A 26,100-nucleotide genomic window follows, 5' to 3' on the forward strand; every position below is an offset into this window, starting at 1 on the left:
TTTCTGTTTAAATACATGAAATTGGGGAAACTATCAAAGTATAAAGGTCTAGTTTCACATTAAAAAGGATAAAAGATGGCCAGTAAGCATGATGTTTGAAGGGTGATTTCATTCATGTATGCTTCAAACCTTATTAATCAATTTTATGTTTTTATACACAAAAAAAAAAATCATTGCAAAACAGATAATTTTTTCCACTAAATTTCACTGATATTAAGTTTAATTTTACTTCTTTTAGTAGCTCTTACTTGACCGAATACCAGAATGTCCTACCACAGAGTAGGTAACATGTCAAACAAATTATATACTCCGTAGTTAAGTCAGTAATATGAAAAAAAGCCTATTGATAGTGCAATTAATTACAAAACTTACAAAGTTTACACATACATACAAACCATAGTTTGTATGTGAAGTTGAATAAAAAGAGCGAGACACTGGATAAAACAACAAACCTGACTCGGAGAAGAAAAGGTTTAACTTAATCAAATCTGTTGTTAATATACATACTGTGTTCCTGATGGTTGATTCTCAGCTCTTCTTTGACTAGGTGTAACAGGTCTTTGTAATAACTCATTGGCCATTACTAAATCTGTATGCTAAAATAAAGTGCAACTAGTTTAATATTAAAATAATATAAAAAGTGAAAAAAAAGGGAGCAGTAACATTTGACAAAAAATATGGAATTGATTGTTCTTCTTCATAAACTATTAGTTTTACCTTTTTCTTGTGTCTGATTGGTCTAGTTTTTGCTGCTAGATATTCTGTGGTCAGTAGTTTTTCTCCAGACATTTCGTTATCTTCTGGTTTAAATGATTCATCTTTGTCTATGTCCAGTTCCATGGCATCTTGGTCTTCCTATAAATGATTATATTCAGGTTTCAAACTATATATTCAATTGAAAGATTTTTTTTTTATTTTGTTGTGTCATTTACTACCAGTACATTCTGTTAATTCACACTAAATATCGCTCTGCCATAAACACAGCATTCTTAACAGAAAAAAATCACTTAAATATCAAAAATACATTAACCCTTTCACCGATAGCTGCCCCAACAGAAGCTACTTTGAGACGATGGCTTCCCTGGCTACTATGACTCAAGTGGGAGATCTACATAATAAATATCAATAAAAACTAGTGTGTAGTTATTTTTGTCTTTATTTCATTCACTAACACCATTTTTACAGTTTTGTTCATGTTTTGATAATTGTTTCTTCATAAAAAATTAAAAATTTTCAAATTTTCGGCATTATTTAGGTGGAATTCTCAAAATTTTACTTTTTGACCCAAAATCGTAATTTTTTAACCCAAAACGGCATAAGTTTGAAAAATTGAATGAGGATGTACAAATTCCTTACACTGAACGATGTCCATTCCAAGTGTTTTGTACATAAAACAGCATTTTATGTCAAATAAAATGCTCCGCTGGGCGCAGCTTGATACGACCGCAGAGGTCTAACCCTGAACAGTTGGGGCAAGTATGGACACAACATTCAAGCTTGATACAGCACTGAATTTGGATTGTGATTAAATATGTGACACAGCATAGGTTTCTGACACAGAATGAATGTGGTCCAAGAACTTAAATTTTTTTAATTTACCTATTCAAACCATATCATTATTATTTGCTTTTATATATAAATCAGAAATAACCAATTTAAAATTTAAAATCCCCCCCCAAATTTTTTGAACCCCCTTATGATTCATCACCCCAAAACTCAATCCCAGCCTTCCCTTTGTGGTATGGTACCTTGCAGTACAATTTCAGAGAGATCCATACACTTGAACACAAGTTATTGTCTGGAAACTAGAAAAATGCTTGTTTTTTTCCCCTTTTTGGCCCCAAATTCCTAAACATTTGGGACAATTACCCCCAAACTCAAACCCAGCTTTCCCTTTGTGATATGGAACCTTGTAGTACAATTTCATAAAGATCCATACACTTACACACAAGTTATTGTCCTGACACTAGAAAAATGCTTGTTTTTTGCCCCTTTTTGGCCCTTAATTCCTCATATTTTGAGGCAATTACCCCCAAAATCAATCCCAGCCTTCCCTTTGTGGTATGGTACCTTGCAGTACAATTTCAGAGAGATCCATACACTTGAGCACAAGTTATTGTCTGGAAACTAGTAAAATGCTTATTTTTGGCCCCTTATTCCTAAACGTTTGGGGCAATTACCCCCAAACTCAATTCCAGTTTTCCCTTTGTAATACGGAACCTTGTAGTGCAATTTCAGAAAGATCCATACACTTACACACAAGTTATTGTCATGAAACTAGAAAAATGCTTGTTTTTTGCCCCTTTTTTGGCCCCTAATTCCTCAACTTTTGAGGCAATTACCCCCAAAATCAATCCCAGCATTCCCTTTGTGATATGGAACCTTGTGGTACAATGTCAGAGAGATCCATACACTAACACACAAGTTATGTCTGGAAGTTACAAAAATGCTTATTTTTGGCCCCTAATTCCTTAACTGTTGGTACCATAACCCCCAAAATCAATCCCAACCTTCCTTTTGTGGTATTGAACCTCATGGTAAAATTTCATAGAGATCCATTGACTTAAACTAAAGTTAGAGTGCGAAAACCAATGTGTCTTGGGACGACGCCGCCGACGCCAATGTTATACCAATATACGACCACAAAATTTTTTTGCGGTCGTATTAAAAGTATACTAGTCTGGCTTCAATTCTGACATATTCTTTAAAAAAAAATGTTCCCTTATTTCAAATTCTCGTAAATTCTGTGAATTTCATCTGATTTTGACACGGTTTTCAACAAACGGAAGCGCCATGTTTACACTTTCATCCGGGTATCAACAAAGAAAGATAACTCATGTTTGCAATGTTTTGAGCGGGAAATGTAAAAGAGGTATTCTGTTTCCGGTAAAACGGGACTCATCGTCAGCTGTCTGAAGCGTGAATCCCGGTAAACCGGGATTGTCGGCGAAAGGGTTAACAGTCACTGTTATGGTTCCTTGTACAGACACTTTAACATGTAGTGTGCTACATTACAGTAATCTATATTGCTTATATCCACTTCATATGATCTCTCGAGGATAGTTTTCTCATTTTATCTTTATATTAAAAACTGGGTTTTCTTTACGTGGAATAACAAACAGCATGTTGACAACAGCTGTAACAGACATAACGTAAAGCAAATATTGTAAATTCAGAATTTATTGCATGCCTTTATTGTTGCAATTTTTGAAGAATGGACATAAAATGTGAGATAAATTATTGCAGCATACAAATGTATGAATCAAATATTAAAATGTAAGTTCTTATTATTGTGATACTCTCCCAGTTGTATTATTGGCATACAAAAAAACTCTCTGAATTTACAGCAGTTTCTTTTAAATGTAAACATGTAATTTGCCACTTGTCTTATTTTTGCCATGATGTAATTTTGATAAAATAGTTAAGAGACGGGAATAAGTCATAAACACTTTCAGTTCCTTTTTTCATGAGAAAAAAAATAGATAGCATTTAAATGTGTAATGCACATAATCACTAAAATTAGTCAGCCTTAGTTTCCCGGAAATGATCTGAATATGACTCTACTGATAAAACTTTGACCTTTGACCTTACCTCTTCTTCCTCCTCTTCCTCATCATCAGAATCATATTCATCCACGGTCTCTATTGAATTCAGCTGCTTGATTATAAATTCTATCTGTCTATTCATATCAGGCTGGTCCTCTTTAATAAAACAACGGAGAATTTCTTCCATTCCCATTGCATTAGCTTCATCTCTGAGGGACGGAACAGCTAAAATGCTGTATAAGGCACCATTGACATAGGGACGGATTTCTTGATTTTCATGCCCTAGTAAATCACTAAGGACTTTTAAAGTCTGGTCAGCATTTTGGACGCAGCGTTTTTTCCCAGAGGTCCTGAGACAGAGATTCATGAACAAAGCAACAGAGTACTCCAGCGTGTAATCAGATAAAGAATCGTTGTCTTCAAGAACCTTTACCAGCCATTCTATTAAACCTGCTTCTATCATGGCTGTCTGTAAGTTTCTCCTATGATGTGAAAATGAAAAAGTTCATATTAAGCAAGATGTATTGCATCATTCTTAATATCAAAACTTTCATCATATACATTACATCCAAAATGGTTCTGTTTATTTTTATTTTTAACAAATGTAAATTTAGAAATTTTGTGTGGATTTGTTTCTGAGGATTATGATTTCAAAAATGCAAGATTATTATATCCAAAAATATTGCATACAAACTATGTATTCAGAGTTTAAAATGTCAGTTTTAATTAATGGCAAGTCATTTACAGCAATAAATATAAAAAAAAGAGGAATTTACATGATAAAATAGTATATACCGTGGTACAATGTATAAATATCTAAACAATTAAGATAATGATCTAAGACTTTCTCATACCTTAAAGAGAGTTTCTGTAAAGCTCCAAGTACCATTTCTCTTGTGACTGATTCTTTTTCTTCACCTCGTAAATTATCTAACAAAGTTTTGAATAAATCTTGGTTCTGGGCAAGATAGGTTCTACCTAAATCATTGAAAAGAAAAATACAGATTCAAACCATAACCTTCTTCAAAACATACTAGCTGGTGATTAATATTCAAGATTTTTCACTGGAAAAAAAATCCCTCATGAACAATAAATGTCAGTAAAATAGATTTTTGAATTTACAGAATTGGAGTTCCCTTATGTGTCTATATAAACTGATTACACTTTTTGAAAATATAATTAAAATGACAATACTAATCCAACAAGCCTAGTATCGCCAACTTTGATTGGATAAGGTCTGCCATCAATTCCATGGTTGATGGTTGTAGTCATTAGCAACAATAGCAGTCAACTTTTACTGTATATTTGAACATTTTGAGAGTATTAAATTAGAAAAGGAATAACAGTATCATTATTCCTTAATTAGTTGTTTACAATAGATGACAGAAAACATTACCTGCACAAAGAGAAGCAAAAGCATTAAATAATCTGGCAGCTCCTTCTTTTACAAGTTCATCACTAGATGTCAATAAGGCAAGCACTGCATCCTTTAGAAATAACATGTATTTCATTATATAACATAATAAGTTGTACAGAAAGCAAAATGTCAAAACTTATTCACAAAAGTAGTCATTATATATCATAATCCTGGGCTTGCTCAGGTTAATAAGTGAACCTTTACTTTATGTCAAGGCCGCACGCCTTTTTTCACAGCTGAGTGATTTTTTGTCTGACCACTACTATATAAGCCCGTGCAGAGACGTGACCAGCCTCTTTATTTTAAAAGGCCGCACGTGGTTAAGTCGACTCGATTAAACACGAAATAAAAGTTTTACAACAGACTCTGTTGTAAAATAATTTATCCGAATCGGAAATATTGAAAATAAATTTCAAAACATGGCAGAATCTGTCAGCTGTTTATACAGAAATTATGTCGCGCTGTACATCGCGTTTAGGAGACAGTGACAGTAATGACAATGAAATACTAAAATTATTTGCGTCAGACGAAGAAGTTGATGCTTCATTTTCTGGTTTTTCTCAAGTTGAGAACATTAATGACCCTGAGTTGGATAACCCGGAAGCACAAATATTAATTGCCGAGGACATCTGAATGGCAAAAACACAAAAACAACAACAGACTGAAAATTGAGTAATGAAAGGTAAGAAGAGTACAAGCTCTACAAAAGGCAAGGCTTTAGCAAGCAAGCATAAAACACCTAAAAGGCAGGTGACTGAGATGGACAACGAGTTGCCATCAGGGAGCGGAATAACAGTAAGTCCGGTTAAAAAACGTGGTAAAGTTACAAAGGCTACGTCTACGAAACCTCGCACAACCACATGCACAGTAAAGAAAAATACTGCAAAGAATCAGCTTGACCAGTCAGAGTTACTTAAAACTCTATTTAAAGGTTTGTCGGATACTCTGGTATCCACATTGAGTCAGAATAATGAAAAGTCACAAAGACCAAGTAGTAATATTGACATGGAATTTTCTGAGAATGAGTCTGTAGCCGACGAGCAGGTGATTGACACCAATTACAATATTTTTTCTGATGAAGAGAATGAACCTCAAGTTGTTGCATCAGATGATGAATTTGATTATAAACTACCTAAGATTTTTGAAGATGATGAAAAATACGATGAAGAGGCTAGGTAAGCCAATCATTGGCTAAAGTATTTGACAATATTTGTAAAAAGAAATCTGATGTGTCAGTAATGACGAGAGAGATGAAGATACCTGTAAATTGTAAAAGTCTGGTAGCACCCCCAGTTAATGCTGAGATATGGCAATTCCTTGAAAGAAAAGCTAAAACTGCTGATTGAATCAGCAAACTATACAAAAATCTCTGGGTTGTTGTATGGTACCATTGATAAGAGTGGCTGAAATTCTGAAATCCAAAACTCCAGATGTAAAACTAATGAGAGAAAACATTTCTAAAGCTTTGGCAAGTTTAAGCAATACTCACTTTGAGCTATCAATTAAAAGACGGATGTCTTTAAAGCCACACATAGACAAGAAATACCACCAACTTTGCAATCGGAATGAAGATGTAGGTTCTAGCCTTTTTGGAGATGAAGTTGGCAAGCGATTGAAAGATATCAATGAAATTAACAAAATAAACAAGAACATTACTAGTAGCTATAGTAGAATTTCAAATTACAGAGGAAGTTTCAGGGGAAGAAGCCGTTTTTTTTTGGCAGAAGGGGCTATCAGCCAAGACAAAGTTATCAGAGCCCACGGGGTCAATTGAGAGGAAACAGACCCAACACCTTCAATCAGAAAAGAAGATTTTAAAGGTGAGAAATAAAAGTATAAATATTAAAACAAAGTCGGGTAAACTGAAAAAAATTATTTCAAATTGGAAATATTTAACCAAAGACAATTGGATTATTTCTACAATTAAGGGATATAAGATAGAATTTGATAGAAAGCCAATTCAGGAAAAAATTCCATTTCCTATAAAATTTAACAATAAGGAAAAGGCCCTTATTGACAAAGAAATAGTTGATATGCTTGAGAAAGGTGCTATCAAAGAATCTTTTGATGAATCAGAAGTTTATTTCAAATATATTTCTAGTAAAAAAAAAATGGAAAATTTAGGCCAGTCAATAATTTGAAACCATTGAATCAATTTATTAGCTATCACCATTTTAAACAAGAAACGCTAGATTTGATTTTAAAAGGAATTTCTAAAAATAGCCTTTTTACATCTTTGGATTTGACAGATGCATATTTTTTCATTTCAATCTATGAATCAGACAAAAAATATTTAAAATTCATATGGAATGAAAAATTATATGAATTTCAATGTCTACCATTCGGTATTGCTTCTGCTCCAAGAGTATTTACAAAAATACTGAAAGTAATATTTTCGCATATTCGGATCATGGGTATTGATTCATATTTTTACATTGATGATTCCCTGTTGCAAGCAGAAAACTTTGATTTGGCAATCCAAAATACAGAAAGGGTTAAAACTTTTATAGAGTCAGTTGGGTTTGACATCAATATTGAAAAATCAGTTTTTATTCCAACCAATAGAATTATATTTTTGGGATATATTATAGATTCAGTAAATTGTATTACCATTATTATATTTAAGGTATTTTTACCAGAGGAGAAAGTACAGAAAATAATTGAACTATCAAAGAAAATGCTTAAAGCTCACAAAGTATCAATTAGAAGTCTAGCACAATTAACAGGACTTTATTCATCTGCACATTATGCAGTACAATATGCTCACTTGTTTCATAGATATTTAGATTTAGACAAAACACGAGCTTTACATACATCAAATAATAATTTCAATTCATTTTTGAATATCTCAGTAGAAGGTAAATCTGAAATCGTTTGGTGGTTAGAAAATGTTAAAACAGTTAATGGGAGACCTATTAGAAATGATTCCCCAAGTTATTATTTACATACAGATGCCTCCCTCAATGGTTGGGGAGCTGTTTTTCATGGAAAGCAAACTCAAGGTCATTGGAGTTTGGAAGAGCAGTGTTTACACATTAATATTTTAGAATTAAAAGCTATCTATTTTAGCATAATATCACTTTGATGTCACGTAGAAAGAACACATATTTGTGTAAAATCAGATAGTTCCACTGCTGTAAACTATATAAATAATCAAGGAGGGTCAGTTTTACCTTTGTTAGAAATAACATTTTCCTGTAAAATTGCTCAGTTGTCAAACTTGCTAACTCTAGCACACAACAATCAAAGTCATACAATGAACACAAGAAAAATGTTTCTTATCGCCTGTCTTGTTTCAGGAAACATCTCCTTAATCAAGGTTTTTCAGACAAAACTACAAAAATCTTTCTTAAATCTTGGAGAAAGTCAACCAATGTTCAGTATGAATACTCTTGGAGAAGCTGGGTTTTGTGGTGTAATTCAAGACAAACTAGTCCCACTTCTCCATCTGTAAAGTTACTCTTAGATTATCTGTCCATTTTATTTCAAAAAGGACAATCTTATAGCTGTATAAATAGTCACAAATCAGCAATATGTCAGACACTGACTTTTTTGGGTAACTTATCTTTTGAAAATAACAGTTATATTCAAAGATTTTTGAAAGGTGTGTTTAATCTTAGACCACCAAGACCAAGATATTTGTTTACTTGGGATGTTAGCAAAGTATTGAGCTATTTAGAATCTCTGTACCCGTTACAGGATTTGGATTTAAAAATGTTAACTCTAAAATGTGTTGCTTTAATTGCTCTAGCATCTGCTCAAAGACCACAAACATTTGCAAGTCTTAATTTAAACTCTGTTCTCAGTACAGGCACATCATTTATTTTTTGTGTCACAACTTTATTAAAGACGACACGACCAAAAAACATAGGACAAGATGTTATTATTCCTGTCTTTCAGAAAAAAGAAATTTGTCCTGTTGAAACTTTAAAACATTATATTCACCGAACTAAAGACTTGAGAAAAAGTAGTAAATTGTTCATTTCATTCAGAACTTTAAAAGCTGTAACAAGCTGTTCAATTGCCAGATGGTTAAAATTGGTACTGTCTAATGCAGGCATAAATGTGTTGAAATTTAAAGCTCATTCATACAGATCTGCCTCCTCTTCTGCAGCTAAAAGAGCAGGTATATCATTAAATGATATCCCGAAAACAGCAAATTGGGCATCAGCTCAGACCTTCAAAAAGTTTTACTGTAAGGATATTAAGGTAGACAATACAAATTCAAATTATGTTCATTCAGTATTTAATCATACTTTTACAGCCTGATCACGTTGATGCTGACAGTGACTTAGAGATACAGTTCCAGGGTTTTTTCTGCATCAGGAGATGTACTGTCTGAGGAACTAACAGATTGGAGATGGAGGATTCTTAATAGTGAAGGAGTAGTGACTGGACTTTTGCGATGTTATTTATATATCGTGTTGCGTGTATGGACATACTAAAGATTTATGAACTAGTGATGAACATCAAATAATATTTGTTTTCCAATTATATTGTGTTTACATGTGATGCATATTAATACACAACAAGATTAAAAGAATTAATCATTTATTTTAATTTTTCTGCATTGCTACAAGAATTTTTAGGTGAAAGATTTGCTTTATACTGGGTCTAATAAGACTTAATTTTGGTATTTGATAAAATTGCAAAGTATGTGGAATAAAGACTGGAGAGCAAGGACTTGTTCGTCTTAAAACAAAACTTGTCAAAATGATTTGACTGATTTTCAAATCAGTTTTGTGTTGGATATTTATATTTGGTGAATTTCTTTGTTTATATCTCTGTTCAAGTTTTTACTGGTAATGTACATGAGATCAGTTGGCTATTAATTTCCATTTATTTCTTATTATATTTTGGAAGTTGCATTTATTGGAGCTACAAAGAGTTCACTTATTAACCTGAGCAAGCCCAGGATTATGATATATAATGTTACCTTATCCAAGCATCATTTGTGATGTGAAGGATAAGGTGCATTATATGAAGAAGCCTAAGGGCTTCGAGAGTTAATATGTACCCTCCCAAATTATATATTCAGTAATACGCCCGTCCCAAAAATAAATATTAAGACCAATAAATGCCCATAGCGGTTTGGGTTTTTAAAAAAGAGGCTGGTCACGTCTCTGCACGGGCTTATATAGTAGTGGTCAGACAAAAAATCACTCAGCTGTGAAAAAAGGCGTGCGGCCTTGACATAAAGTAAAGGTTCACTTATTAACCCTCAAAGCCCTTAGGCTTCTTCATATAATGCACCTTATCCTTCACATCACAAATGATGCTTGGATAAGGTAACATTTTGTTTTATTATGCAAAGCTACATGTGTGCAAATTTCATAACAATATGTTGGCCACACATTCTTTTATTTTCATTATTCTTGCTTTTGGGGTTTTGTTTTGGAGGGGGGAGGTGAAAAGTTCTTCTGCAAATATACAATTTCTCTTAAGAATTTTCAAGAAAATATTTAAAAGAGTTCAGATCATACTTCAGTTAATAGACATAAATTAGAAACCAATTAATGTTTATAAATCTACAAAGTGCATCTATAAGTATTCAAAGCCAAGCATCTGCTGTTGATCTGCTTGCATTCATCTTTGCTCTTTACAACATTTAATACATGTGTGTTCCACAAAAAGATATAAATATTTGTCTTTTTACACAGTCATTCCTGTGTCTGTCTCTGTTTAGGGTTAAAGTATTACAATTCCCTCTCACCTTTATACCTACCCTGTGTGTCCCAGCCACAGAACAGCCTCAAACCTTAATACCTACCCTGTGTGTCTCAGCCACATAACAGCCTAACTCCTATGCGGTGTATCCCAGCCAACGAACAGCCTAATACCCTAATACCTATCCTGTGTGTCCCAACCACAGAACAGCCTCAAACCTTAATACTTACCCTGTGTGTCTCAACCACAGAACAGCCTCAAACCTTAATACCAACCCTGTGTGCCTCAACCACAGAACAGCCTCAAACCTTAATACCTACCCTGTGTGTCTCAACCACAGAACAGCCTCAAACCTTAATACCTATCCTGTGTGTCCCAACCACAAAACAGCCCAATACCTACCCTGTGTGTCCAGTCACAGAACAACCCAATACCTACCCTGTGTGTCCCAGCCAAGAATACCTTAATACCTACCCTGTGTGTCCCAGCCACAGAACAGCCTAACAAATCATTATCTCTGTAAGTAGTCATAGAAGAGTCTCTCTGTTGTGGATTTGACTGTGTTAACCTCTACAAAAAAGTACTTTGAAAATAAGAATGCATTCAAGAAATTTATTCTTACAAAATTGCTGTTTCTGGTAAAAAAAAATCATCAGTTTTAACCAAACATATCTAGCTGGTGATTATTTTCTATGCAATTGACCTAAAGGTTACTTGTAAGACTATGCAGATAACCAGATTGTTAAACAGTAGATGAATAGCAAATGGTTTTGTGCAGGAGAAAATAATGCAATTTACCAAATTATGTTATCAATAATTACCAATATGTGATCAAGTGGAGTTGACTGTATTGGCGTAGTAAAATATGCTGCTACAAGAAGCAATGGAGTCATGTGAGTGGTAATGTATTTTTTCCTCTATTTTGTTTTATAAAAAAGTCATAATCATTTAAAGATCTTATTTTAATCTAGCACAATGTATTACTATTACTGTACTAAGAAATTTTAATTCACCTATCTATACAAAATATCACGAAATGGAGTTCCAATATAGCTCATTTAATCATTTGATAAATATCAAAACAGAAAACCACAAAAATGTATCCAGAACAGTAAATATATCTTCAACAGTAAATGTATCTATAAATGTAATGTAACAGTAAATGTATCTTCAACAGTAAATGTATCAATACAATGTAATGTAACAGTAAATGAATCATTAAATGATATGTAGCCGTTAATGTATCTATAAATGTAATGTAACAGTAAATGTATCTACAAATGTAATGTAAAAGTAAATGTATCTATAAATGTAATGTAGCAGTTAATGAATCTACAAATGTAATAGTAAATGTATCTACAAATGTAATGTAACAGCAAATGTATCTACAAATGTAATGTAATGGTAAATAAATCATTAAATGATACGAAGCAGTTAATGTATCTATAAATGTAATGTAGCAGTAAATGTATCCATACCCATCTTATAGCCTGTAGAAGTAAAACCTTCCTTCTCACTTCAGCATTGGCCATTTCATATTTGATTTTTTCATAATCTTAGGCAGTATATGTCTCAGGCTCTTGCAGATTACTCCTAAAACGAAATCCAATGTGCATATGGTTGGCTTTCCTACATATAGACACAAGTTAATCAAAACATACTGATGATAACAGTAAAATAATGTTTCTTTGGAAGGGTTGGCATGACATCAAATTGCATGTGACCTTGTTTTACATTATACATTTATTTCCCTTGCATTTGGGTATATGAAGACTTATTCACCCCAAATATTCTGCATCTTAATGTTCACTGCAATATCTGAATGTTAACTGCAAAATTAACTAAGTCCGTTTATAGGTTAAATACGAAAAATTGAATTAAACATTTTCTTAATTTTGTTTTGAATACTGTCCTTTGATCATAAAAATGCTTCTCGCCATGGTTCATAAAATTACATAAGGGTTTGTCAAAGTCATCAATTTCTAAAAAAACTTTAACCACAGACTAAGCCTAAATGTTGATGTTGCTGACATAATGTAGGATTGCTAGCTCTTGCCTTCGCATCATTTCAATAGTTTCTATGACAAAATGTCCTACATTCAACATAATGACATTACCAAAGAGACCTATCTGGACTAATGTCAGTAATGAAAACTGCAGCGGTATTTTTTAATTTCTATATCAATCAAAATATGTGTTCAAAAATTGAAGAATATTGTGCAAAAGTGTCATGTGTATGGAGAAAAAGTACAGCAGTTTTATAGCAAGATACTAATATCAAAGAGAGAATAATTTAAATCTAAAAGACTAATCATATCAATTATTTTATTGTAAAAAAATATGTGCTTTTATTTATGTAAATGCAACTTTGAAAGGTCAATATGTATAAATGAAATATGTGTAAAAATGTGTGGAAGTAACAGAGAAAATGGATATAATCATTTGTCAATGGATATTAATCTTTATCTCTGATTTGTCACATAAGTCAATAAAATATCATGTTAAAGACAAATATTTATGTCAACGTAGTATTAAACTTCAATATACGCAATGGCAGCTTAACATTTTTGTAAAAGTTTTATGATCAATAAAATTTCATTTCTTCAATGAAAATAACATCAATAATATATTTTCATAAATATTCAGCAAAATGTACTTTAAGCTAAACATATGTTTTTGTGAAGCTTCAGGGCTCAGTTGGTGTTAGTCCAATCTTTTTAAAAAAGGAGGGATTAGTCCTACTGAATTATCTCCCATGGAAACTTTTTGACACCATATATTCTAAATAAACATATATGTTTTTCTAAATATTACAGGATTTAATTTAAACTATTGTCTGTTTCTAATAATGACAGAAGAAATTTTAAATGAATATTGTGAAACTTAAATTTGACATTTATTTATAAATTGAAAAATGACTACTTGACTTTTCTTATGACTTAACCATAGACAGGGTAAGAAATTATTCTATACTTTAATCGTAAAGACATAGAATATTCACCAAAGATAATCCTTCTATACATCTGTGTACATTCTACATCAGTATCTGTTTTATTTGTAGTCTTTGTATTGAACAGGTAGCTATTCAAAGCAATCAAATGGTTACAATTTTTTTTATAAAGCTTCACTTTCTTGTTAATGACTTATTTTTCTGTGAAAGATTACTTTTTTCACTATCAGTGATCAGTTTCAAATAATATAGACTGCATTACAAAAAACATGCTTCTTTCATTAGGAATCTAGGAAGTAAATGTTTCTGAATAATCAGGCTAAATATACACCCTAAAATTGTCATAAAAAAGGATAACAGTAATCACCAAAAATACTGGACAGTACAACAGACCACATCAACTACCAACACCGACTCCTCTGAAAAAATACATATTCAAACAAACACAAACAACAAATGGTCCAGTAGCCTGACTTAATACAGGCACAAAATGTGTGTGTGTACAAACTTCCCTCTTTGCAGAGATCACAAACTTCCTCTTCACTAGAACTCACGAACTTCCTCTTCACAAGAACTCACAAACCTCCTCTTCACAAAGAACTCACAAACCTCCTCTTCACTAGAACTCACAAACCTCCTCTTCACTAGAACTCACAAACCTTCTCTTCACTAGAACTCACAAACCTCCTCTTCACAAGAACTCACAAACCTCCTCTTCACTAGAACTCACAAATCTCCTCTTCACTAGAACTCACAAACCTCCTCTTCACTAGAACTCACAAACCTTCTCTTCACTAGAACTCACAAACCTCCTCTTCACAAGAACTCACAAACCTCCTCTTCACTAGAACTCACAAACCTCCTCTTCACTAGAACTCACAAACCTCTTCTTCACAAGAACTCACAAACCTTCTCTTCACAAGAACTCACAAACCTCCTCTTCACTAGAACTCACAAACCTCCTCTTCACTAGAACTCACAAACCTCCTCTTCACAAGAACTCACACACCACCCTCTTCACTAGAACTCACAAACCTCCTCTTCACTAGAACTCACAAACTTCCTCTTCACAAGAACTCACAAACCTCTTCTTCACTAGAACTCAAAAATCTCCTCTTCACTAGAACTCACAAATCTCCTCTTCACTAGAACTCACAAACCTCCTCTTCACAAAAACTCACAAACCTCCTCTTAACTAGAACTCACAAACTTCCTCTTCACTAGAACAAACCTCCTCTTCACTAGAACTCACAAACTTCCTCTTCACTAGAACAAACCTCCTCTTCACTAGAACTCACAAATTCATAATCTTGCTCTGCCATTTGTATTTTTATCATTTGGATCAATGATCTTAAATAGGAAATACAAATTGAAAGTAGCTACTACAGATTTTTTGAAAGTTTTATTGAAATGTGGTCACTGCTTTATTAAGAGTTGTAGACAGATGGACAAACAAACAAAATCAAAACACAGCTATCACTACAAACTCAATTGCAGGTAAATAAAACTTACGTTAGAGCCATTGACTGACGAAGCATTTGACTAGCTGTACCAGGTCGTGTGAAATCAACTGAATTCTGCATATGTCCACTAAATAGTCGAGAGCAAATCTCTTGGAGATAATCAGGAGAAATCTGAAATGAAATTATGTATTGTTGATCTTTAAAAATGAAGCAATAGAATTTATAATCTGTTTCCTCTTACTTTAAATTAATCTACAAAAGAAAATCATTTATGATATAATTTAGTCATCTTATTTCACAAAAAGCAAATCTAATTTCAGTCTGCCAAATATACTGTAATAAAATATCTCCCTGTAAGTATTGAAAAAGATATATCAACAAAAACATGTTACATGGTGTCCTTTAGGAAAACAAGAAAAAAAATTTAAAAAACTACTATTTTGAAAAATCTTTATATCACTACTAGTACTATTACAATCAATCAAAAAATTAATGCAATATTATTATCAAAACATGAATATGACAATTAAAATTCTAATCATTAAAACTGAAATTTTAAGTATTGGTAGTTATATTCTTCATTTCTTTAACTGTCAATGTTTTTCACACACTCTCATCATGAATCTTTAATTATATATATATATATATATATATATATATATATATATATAAAAATTAATTGATATGGCTTAAGTCACTAACTATCAATAACTCATTAAACTGGTCTATAGCATGCAGGAACATTGTTCACTTTTAGTTCATAGACCAATACTTTGAATAAAACATAATTGAATTCGACTTTCCTATCATCTTTAACTGATGAGTGTAATTTGGACTGATTTGCAAACTGATTTACAAGTTTTACCCTAGCAGAAATATAATTGATTGATTGATTGTTGGTTGCTTAACATCCCCACAGATATATATATAGAATTAATGTCAGGAGTATTGTCCACAGCAATCTAATGACACAAAACCAATGGACATCTAGTTGTCAACATACAGTCTTAAACACCAAAAGTGTCTATATAATATAATATTGTCATACAGTGTAGGAGCATGTGTCCTCTCAAGAATGCCAAATGATTAGGCTTCTGCTGCATGACAACTGTCTAATTGATGTTTACACGAAATCTCTTTTTAATCAGGTTTTATACACTTTGTGATAAAGTTTTGTTTAATCTAAATTCATATTAGATGGCAATAACTGAATTAAGTATTTTAACTTGGTCTACATTAAGCTTGGTTTTACATAGGCCAGGTTAAAAAATCTATTAAATTATCTCCTAACAAGAAATGATTGTAACAGGATGCTGTTACGAAGTCTCCCAAACGAAGCTCCCATAATTCGTAATTCCCATTAGTGATGCCTGGGGACTAACCCTGTATATCATTCAAATCATCTTGGCATGACAAACCAGAATATATATAGTTTAGGGGTGGGGATCTCGACCATTTACAAGATACTAGAACATCGGGGGTGGGGGAACCTCTTGGGACTGACCCTATACGTCATTCAAATGTTCGAGACATGATGAACAGGAATATATATGGTTTAGGGGTGGGGATCTCGACCATTTACAAGATATTAGAACATTGGGGGTTGGGGGAACCCCTGGGGACTGACCGTTTACGTCATTCAAATGTTCGAGACATGATGAACAGGAATATATATGGTTTAGGGGTGGGGATCTCGACCATTTACAAGATATTAGAACTTTCTAAAATGGCAGGGGGTGGGGGTGACCCCTGGGGACTAACCCTGTATATCATTCAAACCATCTTGGTATGACAAACCAGAATATATATGGTTTAGGGGTGGGGATCTTGACCACTTACAAGATATTATAACTTTCTTAAATGGCAGGGGGTGGGGGTGACCCCTGGGCACTAACCCTGTATTTCATTTGATGTGCTTTATCATGACAAACCAGAATATATATGGTTTAGGGGTGGGGATCTCGACCATTTACAAGATATTAGAACTTTCTCAAATGGCAGGGGGTCGGGATGACCCCTGGGGACTAACCCTGTATATCATTCAAACCATCTTAGCATGACAAACCAGAATATATATGGTTTAGGGGTGGGGATATTGACCACTTACAAGATATTAGAACTTTCTTAAATGGCAGGGGGTGGGGGTGACCCCTGGGGACTAACCCTGTATTTCATTTAATGTGCTTTATCATGACAAACCAGAATATAAATGGTTAAGGGGTGGGGATCTCGACCATTTACAAGATATTAGAATTTTCTCAAATGGCAGGGGGTCGGGATGACCCCTGGGGACTAACCCTGTATTTCATTTAATGTGCTTTATCATGACAAACCAGAATATATATGGTTTAGGGGTGGGGATCTCGACCATTTACAAGATATTAGAACTTTCTTAAATGGCAGGGGGTGGGGGTGACCCCTGGGGACTAACCCTGTATTTCATCTAATGTGCTTTATCATTTAGAACATTTTCAATTCAAAAGATTGTGTCTATCACAAACGGTTTTCAATTTATAATCATTTGAAAATTTTAAAAAATAAAATCCCATAGGGTTCTATAGTAAAACCCTCCTTTCTTTTTGCCCCTCAAAGTACCCCTTTATAAACCCCATTGCACAAACAAAACCCTGATTGCACCACTAGACATGTTAGTCTAACATATTGTGAAACCTTAAGTTAATCTGACAAGTGGTTTTGGAGAACGGGTGCGGACAAGTTCAAATTTAAAAGCGGCGGAAGAGGAAGAAGAAGAAGAAGAATAATAATAATAATAATAAGAACTGAGCAAAACCAATAAGTCTTCCCAAACTTCGTTTGGGAGACTTAATTAAAAGTATAGCAATGTAGGGAAAAAAACTCAAGCTAATTTTAATAAGTCAGTAGCAACATTTTTTTTCATTCACAGTTTCAAAGAAATAATTAAAATCATCAAAATGCAATAAATAGAAATGCCCATCTAAAAATAACATATTAGGTAATGTCATCTATAAACTTGAAAAGAAAATTTTAACTCTATGAAAAAATAATTGAAATATAATGCACAAATTAAAAAGGAAAAACAGAATTAGGGAATATTGTTCATTGTTGTCAAATGTGTAAATACAAACAATAAATTATGCGGTATGGTTTTACTCATTGTTGAAGGCAGTACAGTGACCTAAAGTGACTAACCTTCTATATATATGAATCTCAGTCAACATAAATATTGACAGATTTACAGGACAGAAAAAAGTTATCGACCAGCATTGTATCTATATTTACACACAAAAAATGACATCTATTTCCACACTTATCTGACCTTTAACTATACTACTGTTTTCTCATTGATGTATGTCATACATCACCTTTTATTTATATTCATGATTTGTAAAAATAATACAAAAACTACATAGACAAACAAAACATTAAAGACAACAGATTGAAAAGACAACTTACCAGTGAGAATACTGAAAATACATGCAAGAAAGAAGAAATTATCTTACACTGATTTAGAGAGAGATTTCTAAATAATATTTGTTTATTATTATTCCAACCTGAGGTAACTACACATAGGTTTAACATGTGCTTTGATCACACCAATGATTTTCATTTCTATGGATTAGCTTTAGGAGGGGTGGAAAGATCTTTTTCAGGACATAGGGAGTATGCCTTTATTTTTGCTGGAAATTTCACTTATTTGGACTCAGGAATTAATATTTCATGATCTGGGAAAGAACTGGAATTCCGGTTGGCACCCCTCCTACCCCTCTCTTTTCTTTTAACTATTACTAATGTGACTTAAATGTCTTGTATCTTTTCTTTTTTTTTCAAATATGCACACATATTTAAACCTTTAAATTTTCAGAAGGAAACTTGGTTACATGCATATTTGCATGTAAAATGTCAAAGTTTTAAAAATGACATTGGTGTGACCTTACTTACGATGATGTTTTACATGTATTCTTTCTCATGCCTTGTAACATGTTTAAAATTTTAGGTGAAGGAGGATTACCAATTTGATTAGCATGTACTAATATGAGGTTCGTTCAAGTCCAAAATTAGCATGCAAAATAAATAATGAACAATGTTCATGCATGTTAGACCAGTAAGGATTGAGTGTTAGAGGTACCTGTACACGGTTGTGTCGTTTTATGTATGACATGGTCTTTCTTTCAGAGTCGACTAACTGCTGCTGTAATCGGGATATCTGTTGAAATTGCTCTATTGAAAAATGTTAAAATCAAAACATAAAATCATAAGAAAGCTAAAAGTTATAGGCTTGATTAGCGATTTGTTTTTCTGGACATCTGGGTATGACATTGCACAGCTACAATACAGTCTACAGACCTTTGGTTCATCTTTGGCTGTATTTTAATATCATTTCCAATATCAAATGAAATTATTTGGAAGCTTAAAATATTGCCAGAAAAAAATAGATGAACTAAGCATTTCATTTTTTTAATCCTATTTCAGAAATTAAAGGGTATCTATCTAGTCATGCTAGTATTAAGGATATTCCAGAAAAAAGTTTATCTAGAGGGTCTAATTGAAGGTTTATGCATATACATTTTGATTAGTGGCTGGGTCCAGATTCCAGAATATATTTTTACATTACAAATTCAAGTGGGGATTCTGAAAAAATGCCTTCATCTTTGAATTTTTTACCATATACCTAATCCCACATATTTTATACTGAAACAACCCTAACTGAAGATTATATTATTCAGTAATAAATATTCAGAATTATCTTCCGATTTAGTTGTTAAAACTACATTCCATTCCATTTATATCTCCTCAAAGAGTTTACACAAGTTAATTCAGTGGCTAGTGATTGTATTTGATTCACTCTGAACTTTCTATAAGTATGTGCTAAGGATATCTATTTACAAGACACACAACTTCAGTAAAGGTTTTACAATAAAGATATCTCACCATTTTCATCGCCAACTTTATTTCCTCTCTGATTGGATGTTAAGAAAAAAAAACAGCTGTAAATTGTTTCACACAATATCTGTTCTGTATAATTGTCAAAGAAGAAGGTATGGTAAGAGCCATTCTATGACTAAAAAATAATGATATTATCTTTTTTTAAAAGGATACATAAAGATCGAAAAGTTTTGGTTGTGGTGTTGACTTCAGAGTTAATGTCAGGAACTTTTCCAGTCTTAACTCTAAATCCTTTTAATGTCCAGTGGCAAATCAAATGCATATTCAGGACAAGAACATGATAATATGAGATTAATATAAACCCTGCTTTCTACAAGACAGACACTCAAAGCCTGATTTTTAATGTGGTATTTTAATAAGTTAACACTCCACATGAAGACATATCACCCTACATGAACACACTTATCTGAAGCTAAGCCGACCAGTCTTTGCTCTAGATATCTTACTCCTAAATGCAGCATGCTTAGTGGAGAAGCAGCAAATAACAATTTTAAAGTCTTTGGTTTGACTCAACCGAGGTTTGATACCTTTAACTCTTGCACTTGAGACAAACATGCTACCAGGAGATCACCAAAGCGATACTTTTAATACATGGTAACTGCAATAATAATGGTGAATCTTGTCCCCTGTAAAATATCATAATATATAAGCTTGTGGCTGCAATATCAGGGATAACAGAGGACTTGTAACTCTCATCAGGGCTTATTTGGCCTAATATGTCATCCAGTTTGTCTCTATTAGATTCACTTATATGCCTGTATTCATGTTGACATAACACGACATGGACACTGAGGACTTCATCAATAATGAATATAAAATAATAGTAATTATGACTTCAAAGTATCACTAGTGTTTTTTGGAAAGTACATGTACATGCATATTGTTTGCTTTTCTTGGTAAATATTTAAAATTTTTCATTACAGAGTGCATGCAAGTACTAAAACACTACTTAATCAAAGCTTCATTTATTTATGTACACACACTCTCTCTTATGAGAGCTTAAAGCTTTTTTTTGTGTATGCTGTTTGTATACATGTCTGTTAATGAATTACCTTTAACTTGAATTGTTTGATTGCATTTGATTTCCCTTGTTCATGATTTGACCTCTGGATTTCAATTATGGTTCTTATATTTGCCAATGCTATATATGTTACAGAAATTTTGTCTTTTTTTTACTGTGGGGTTCAATATGCATCTTTTTTTCGTATAAACCTTTTTTTTCACCCTTGTATTTCCTTGAGGAATTTAACTCTGTCTTGCCTCTGTGAAAAGAATGTATGTACAAACTGTGAACAATTCTTTATAAGATGTATGTAAAAGCTGTGAACAATTCTTTATAAGATGGATGTACATACTGTGATTAATTCTTTATAAGATGTATGTACATACTGTGAACAATTCTTTATACGATGTATGTACATACTGTGAACAATTCTTTATACGATGTATGCACATACTGTGAAAAATTCTTTATACGATGGATGTACATACTGTGAACAATTCTTTGTAAAATGTATGTACATACTGTGAACAATTCATTATAAGATGTATGTACATACTGTGAACAATTCTTTATACGATGTATGCACATACTGTGAACAATTCTTTATACGATGGATGTACATACTGTGAACAATTCTTTGTAAAATGTATGTATATACTGTGAACAAATCATTATAAGATGTATGTACATACTGTGAACAATACTTTATAAGATGTATGTACATACTGTGAACAATTCTTTATACACAGGATGTCCCTTGGCATTGGGTACAAATGGTAAAGCATAGTATGGTAAAAACTCTGTTGTCTGACTCAGTGTAGCACCTCGGGTTTCTAAGTACTTCTTAAAATCTCCCATAGCTCTGTCAGCATCTCTCTATAAAGAAAAATCAACATGGCTGTTACCTTCATATTACTGAATATTAATTATTATTCATGGGATATTAGTTTTTGTGGATTTCCTTGGTAAAGGGAAACCACAAATTTTAAAGTTCAACGAAGTACAAATTTACTATTGGTTTATATGCAGATTTTTGGCAAAACCTCAAAATCAAATATCCAAGAAACTACAATTCTTCTTCAATCAACAAAAAAAATGTATTCACAGTATAAAACATTACAGATAATACAGCAACAATTATAAATATTTTACCACCATTTTGATTCTGGTCCAGATATCATATATATCTGTACAATAATATTGAAAAGGATATACTAACATGGTTTCACACAAATTATCTTACCTGACCTCTTGCAAACTTTATTGGATACACAGCAAAATATATATTGACATAAAATTCTAGTTTCTTTGCCACTGGGTCCTGGTCTTTGACAGAGGCTGCCAAATTTTCACTCCATAACTTCAGAAATCTGTCTCTCTTTCCTTTATGGAAATTTTGCATCAATTCATTCTAAAAACAAAAGTTCATACAAAACATGCGAAAACAAACTCAAAGATGACAGCTTTAAAAAATTTCATTATTTGGAATCTTCCAAATGGATAAAAAATAATCATCGAGTAGATTTGGTCGTTCTTTTTGGGGGTTTTGTTTTATTAACATAGCATCAACTATTCCTGAATAATGAAAAACTATATGTTTCATTTTGATGAAGAATTTAATATTTTGATTTTTTTGTTATGAAATGCTATTATTGAATGTGTCAATGAGACAACAACCCGACCAAGGAGCAGAAAACAGCCCAGCAAAAAAAGAAGCAGAAGATGGTGATTGTTTTTTTTTGTGTTTAATGCCTATTTCAGTACACTTGGCTATATAATGAGGGCCATTTTTTATTTGTGGTGGAAGTCAGAGTATCCAGAAAATCCATTGCATTCAGCATGAAAACTTGCAATCCAAGGCGATTAAGATTTGAGTCAAACAAACCTTGGCTTAACAGGGTTCGAACTTACAACCTGAGTGTACAAAGGCTAGTAACCACTGTAGATGAACTATTTAGAGCACTTGGCCAACCAGTCCCAAAGACACAAAAGGGACAATCAAAAATCATAATAACATGTTTATTGGAAATTTAATAATTTGTTTAGTGTAGATTTGCCTTTGTGTAATCATAACAGTTAATTCTAAATGAATAAAGAAATTGCACTATATATATTTTATTTTTTGGTTTTCTGTATTGCCTATTTATTTTTCGTTTGAATTTGACTTTATTCTGTGATTCAATTACAAATCACTATTACTGGTGAATTTTTAGTGAATGCTGGTGATCTTAGGTGATTCACTCTGAAATCTTCCTCCAATTACATTTGACTATTTATGATGAGGTTGTAGAATAGATTATTATCGCCTCCAATTACCTTGTATGACAGTGTATCCCTAAACATCAGCAAGCTTAGAGTGTTTTTTTTTACTGCATCACCTAGTGTGTTCAGTATTTAGTTGTTTCTATTACCATGACAACCAATTAAATGTATGACCAGTATTTTGTTATCCGAATCTGAGTACAAATACTTATATTTCTTTTATCATGACTACAGAATAGCTGTATACGCACATGCCTTCTGTTTAAATCAAGGATTTGTATTACCATAACAACTGAATACCTGTATAGCCAGTAATTTCTGGTTTGATTTAGACTTTATACTCTCTGTAGTGATAGGTTTCTGCTTTGTTTCGCATTCTTTCTGGAAAGATACCAACGTCTTGTCAAATGTCACAAACTCCAGGTACTGAAAAATACAATAGTACAAGGTCAAGCTCATTGTCAATCAATTCCCATGGCCAACAAAGTATCTGATGAACAAAAGTAGCTTGTAAAAACTGGTCAATTCTTAACTTGTAAAACTATGGATAGGATATGGGTATTTTTGTTTGAAAGTTTACTGTGACAGTGACGAGTGTATCAGTGTTCTTTTTATGATGTCATGCATAATTAGCATACATGTACAACTTAAATTTCTTCCAATGCAAATTTCAATAGGTTTTTGGGATCGCAAACATAGAGTGTATGCATCAATAAAAAAGATTTAAAAAAAATGTTTGTCAAACATATAGTGACTTTTTAAAATTATGTTAGTAATTATGACAAATACTTTATCTGACTTGAAAATTCAGTTTGGTAAAACCTGCACTTTATTTTAGACCTAATTGTAGATGAAATCCAGAAGATGTTGTCAACTTTCACAAAAATCTCTATGTTCTACCCACAGGCACTTGTCTCAGAAAAAATTTTCCTATACACCTTAATATAAAAAAAAAAATTTCTGAGACAAGTGCCTGTGGTTCTACCCAATTGGGGTGTAACTGACAAAGCTTTGTAAGAAAATCAGGACAAAAATCTTCACATTTCACTTTCTCACATACATGTACGTGAATATACATGTATGCATTAAATTAAAGCACTTTTCATTTTACAACAATGGACTTAATATTTGAGGCCCGAAAGGGCCTTTCCTGAACCAAACCTACAAATGTACTACATTTTCTACTTTGTAATAAGATTTATAACATTCGTTTTGTTTTTGACAGTACTCATACTTCACAGAAATAAAGTTTGCAAATCAAATATTTTACATCTAGATAGAATAAGAAATTAAATGATGATTTTTACAGCATAACTAAACATTTCTTTTTTGATAACTCTAAACTCTCTCTTCAAAATTCTGTGTTGTCCACCTCAAATCATTAATTGAACTATTAGACTAAAAGGCTTGACTACTGCATTCATTATATATAAACTAAAATAGCACTTTTTTATAGGATGTAACCAAAAATATTTGTCTAATTATTAATAACTTACCTCTTGTACAATGGCATTGAGTTCTCCCTCAAATGACACAACAGACAGAGATCCAGACATATCTTGTTTCTACCTACCAATTATAAAATTTGCATTATCAAACAAAAAAGGAAATCAAGGATTTCTATTATCAATTCTAGCAAATGTATAATTAATTGTTCGTAATCTCTCCTACTGAGGCTCCATAAAAGTAAGCAGATTCTGCTCCAGTAGTGGCACCCTTAGTGTTGCTCATGAAAGTAAAGGGTTACACAGAGGTTGAACCCTGTGTCTTGCTTGCATATGCTGCTGTTGATCTAAAAGTGTAATGCTGATTGCTAAAATACTTAGTCCTTTAACATTAAAAAAATCCAAAAAAATCAACCTTTTTTTTCAGATTCTATTTCTTGACCTTGCAAAAGCTTACTTCCAAGTTTTAAAACATTCCATAATAGAAAAACAAAGGATATGGGGTATCCATCCATGACACAATTCAGTACATGCACAGCAAAAAACACACAAAAAGCAAAAGAACAGTGCTTTTATTGCTGTTCTTCATCTCAAAGTCCTAGGGAGGCCTTTAACACGGAGCAAAACAAAACCTTTCACCTCACTGCAAGTTTAAGACGGCCTCTAACACTGGTTTGAGCAGAATTCTTTGCAAAATGACCTTCTTTAGACTGCTGTACCCAGATCAGTTCCACTCCGACCTAAGCACTGTTTTGGTAATAGACGTATTTACACTTGTATGCAAATTTGTCTGCCATTACGTAAAATCACAGGTTCCCGTAAACTTTGACATCATAATTCAAAACATTTGACGTCACAAATAAAAAATGATTGTTGCCTGACGTCAAAAGGTGATTCGGAGTAGATATAAGGTCATTCGGAGGCAAAATATAGCTAAATACTAAAAGTGTAAATACGTTTATTGTGTTCATTGGGGTCCACTCCACATGCACACTACAGTGGGATACATCTATCAGCATTCCTCGGAAAACTTAAAATGCATTTAAATATACAACCATACTATTATTTGCCAAAAGGTTACGATAAACCTTTGAAAATATTTAGATGTAAATGAAGATCAAGATGCATACAAATTGCATTTACCTGGATTATGTAGATGTAAATGAAGATGCATATAAAATTGCATTTACCTGGATTATGTAGTTTATTTCTCTTTTAGTCCATTTACTTCTATATAGTTCTTGGAATTATTATGAGAATATGCTATTTTTTGTTAATTTTTTTCTATTTTTCTGTGATTTCTATGGTATGCGATGTAAACAATCTTGGAATTATTATGAGAATATGCTATTTTTTGTTCATTTTTTTCTATTTTTCTGTGATTTCTATGGTATGCGATGTAAACAATCTATGTCAAACAGA

At 32.7% G+C, this 26,100-nt stretch overlaps 1 protein-coding gene and 1 long non-coding RNA gene across 2 annotated transcripts; both read right to left on the reverse strand.

The window, feature by feature from the left end:
• Positions 1-494: 494 nt before the first annotated feature.
• Positions 495-26,100, reverse strand: LOC127722276 (lisH domain-containing protein ARMC9-like). The gene is given in 16 exon segments (XM_052229167.1): positions 495-596; positions 718-855; positions 3,592-4,027; positions 4,400-4,523; positions 4,942-5,032; positions 11,104-11,199; positions 12,108-12,222; positions 15,092-15,239; positions 19,105-19,242; positions 19,954-19,981; positions 20,122-20,212; positions 21,696-21,847; positions 22,215-22,382; positions 23,534-23,659; positions 24,730-24,802; positions 25,869-26,100. Coding segments are annotated over 15 exon segments (2,013 nt in total). The 5' UTR covers positions 24,790-24,802; positions 25,869-26,100.
• LOC127721376 (uncharacterized) lies at positions 13,987-14,783 on the reverse strand. The gene is made up of 3 exons (XR_007991193.1): positions 14,740-14,783; positions 14,514-14,563; positions 13,987-14,463 (listed from the first exon to the last, which is right to left on the reverse strand). It is a non-coding gene; the product is annotated as an uncharacterized LOC127721376 (long non-coding RNA).

The sequence above is a fragment of the Mytilus californianus genome, unplaced genomic scaffold (genome assembly GCF_021869535.1).
Source record: "Mytilus californianus isolate M0D057914Y unplaced genomic scaffold, xbMytCali1.0.p SCAF_12, whole genome shotgun sequence".
In the NCBI taxonomy this organism is placed as follows: Eukaryota; Metazoa; Mollusca; class Bivalvia; order Mytilida; family Mytilidae; genus Mytilus; species Mytilus californianus.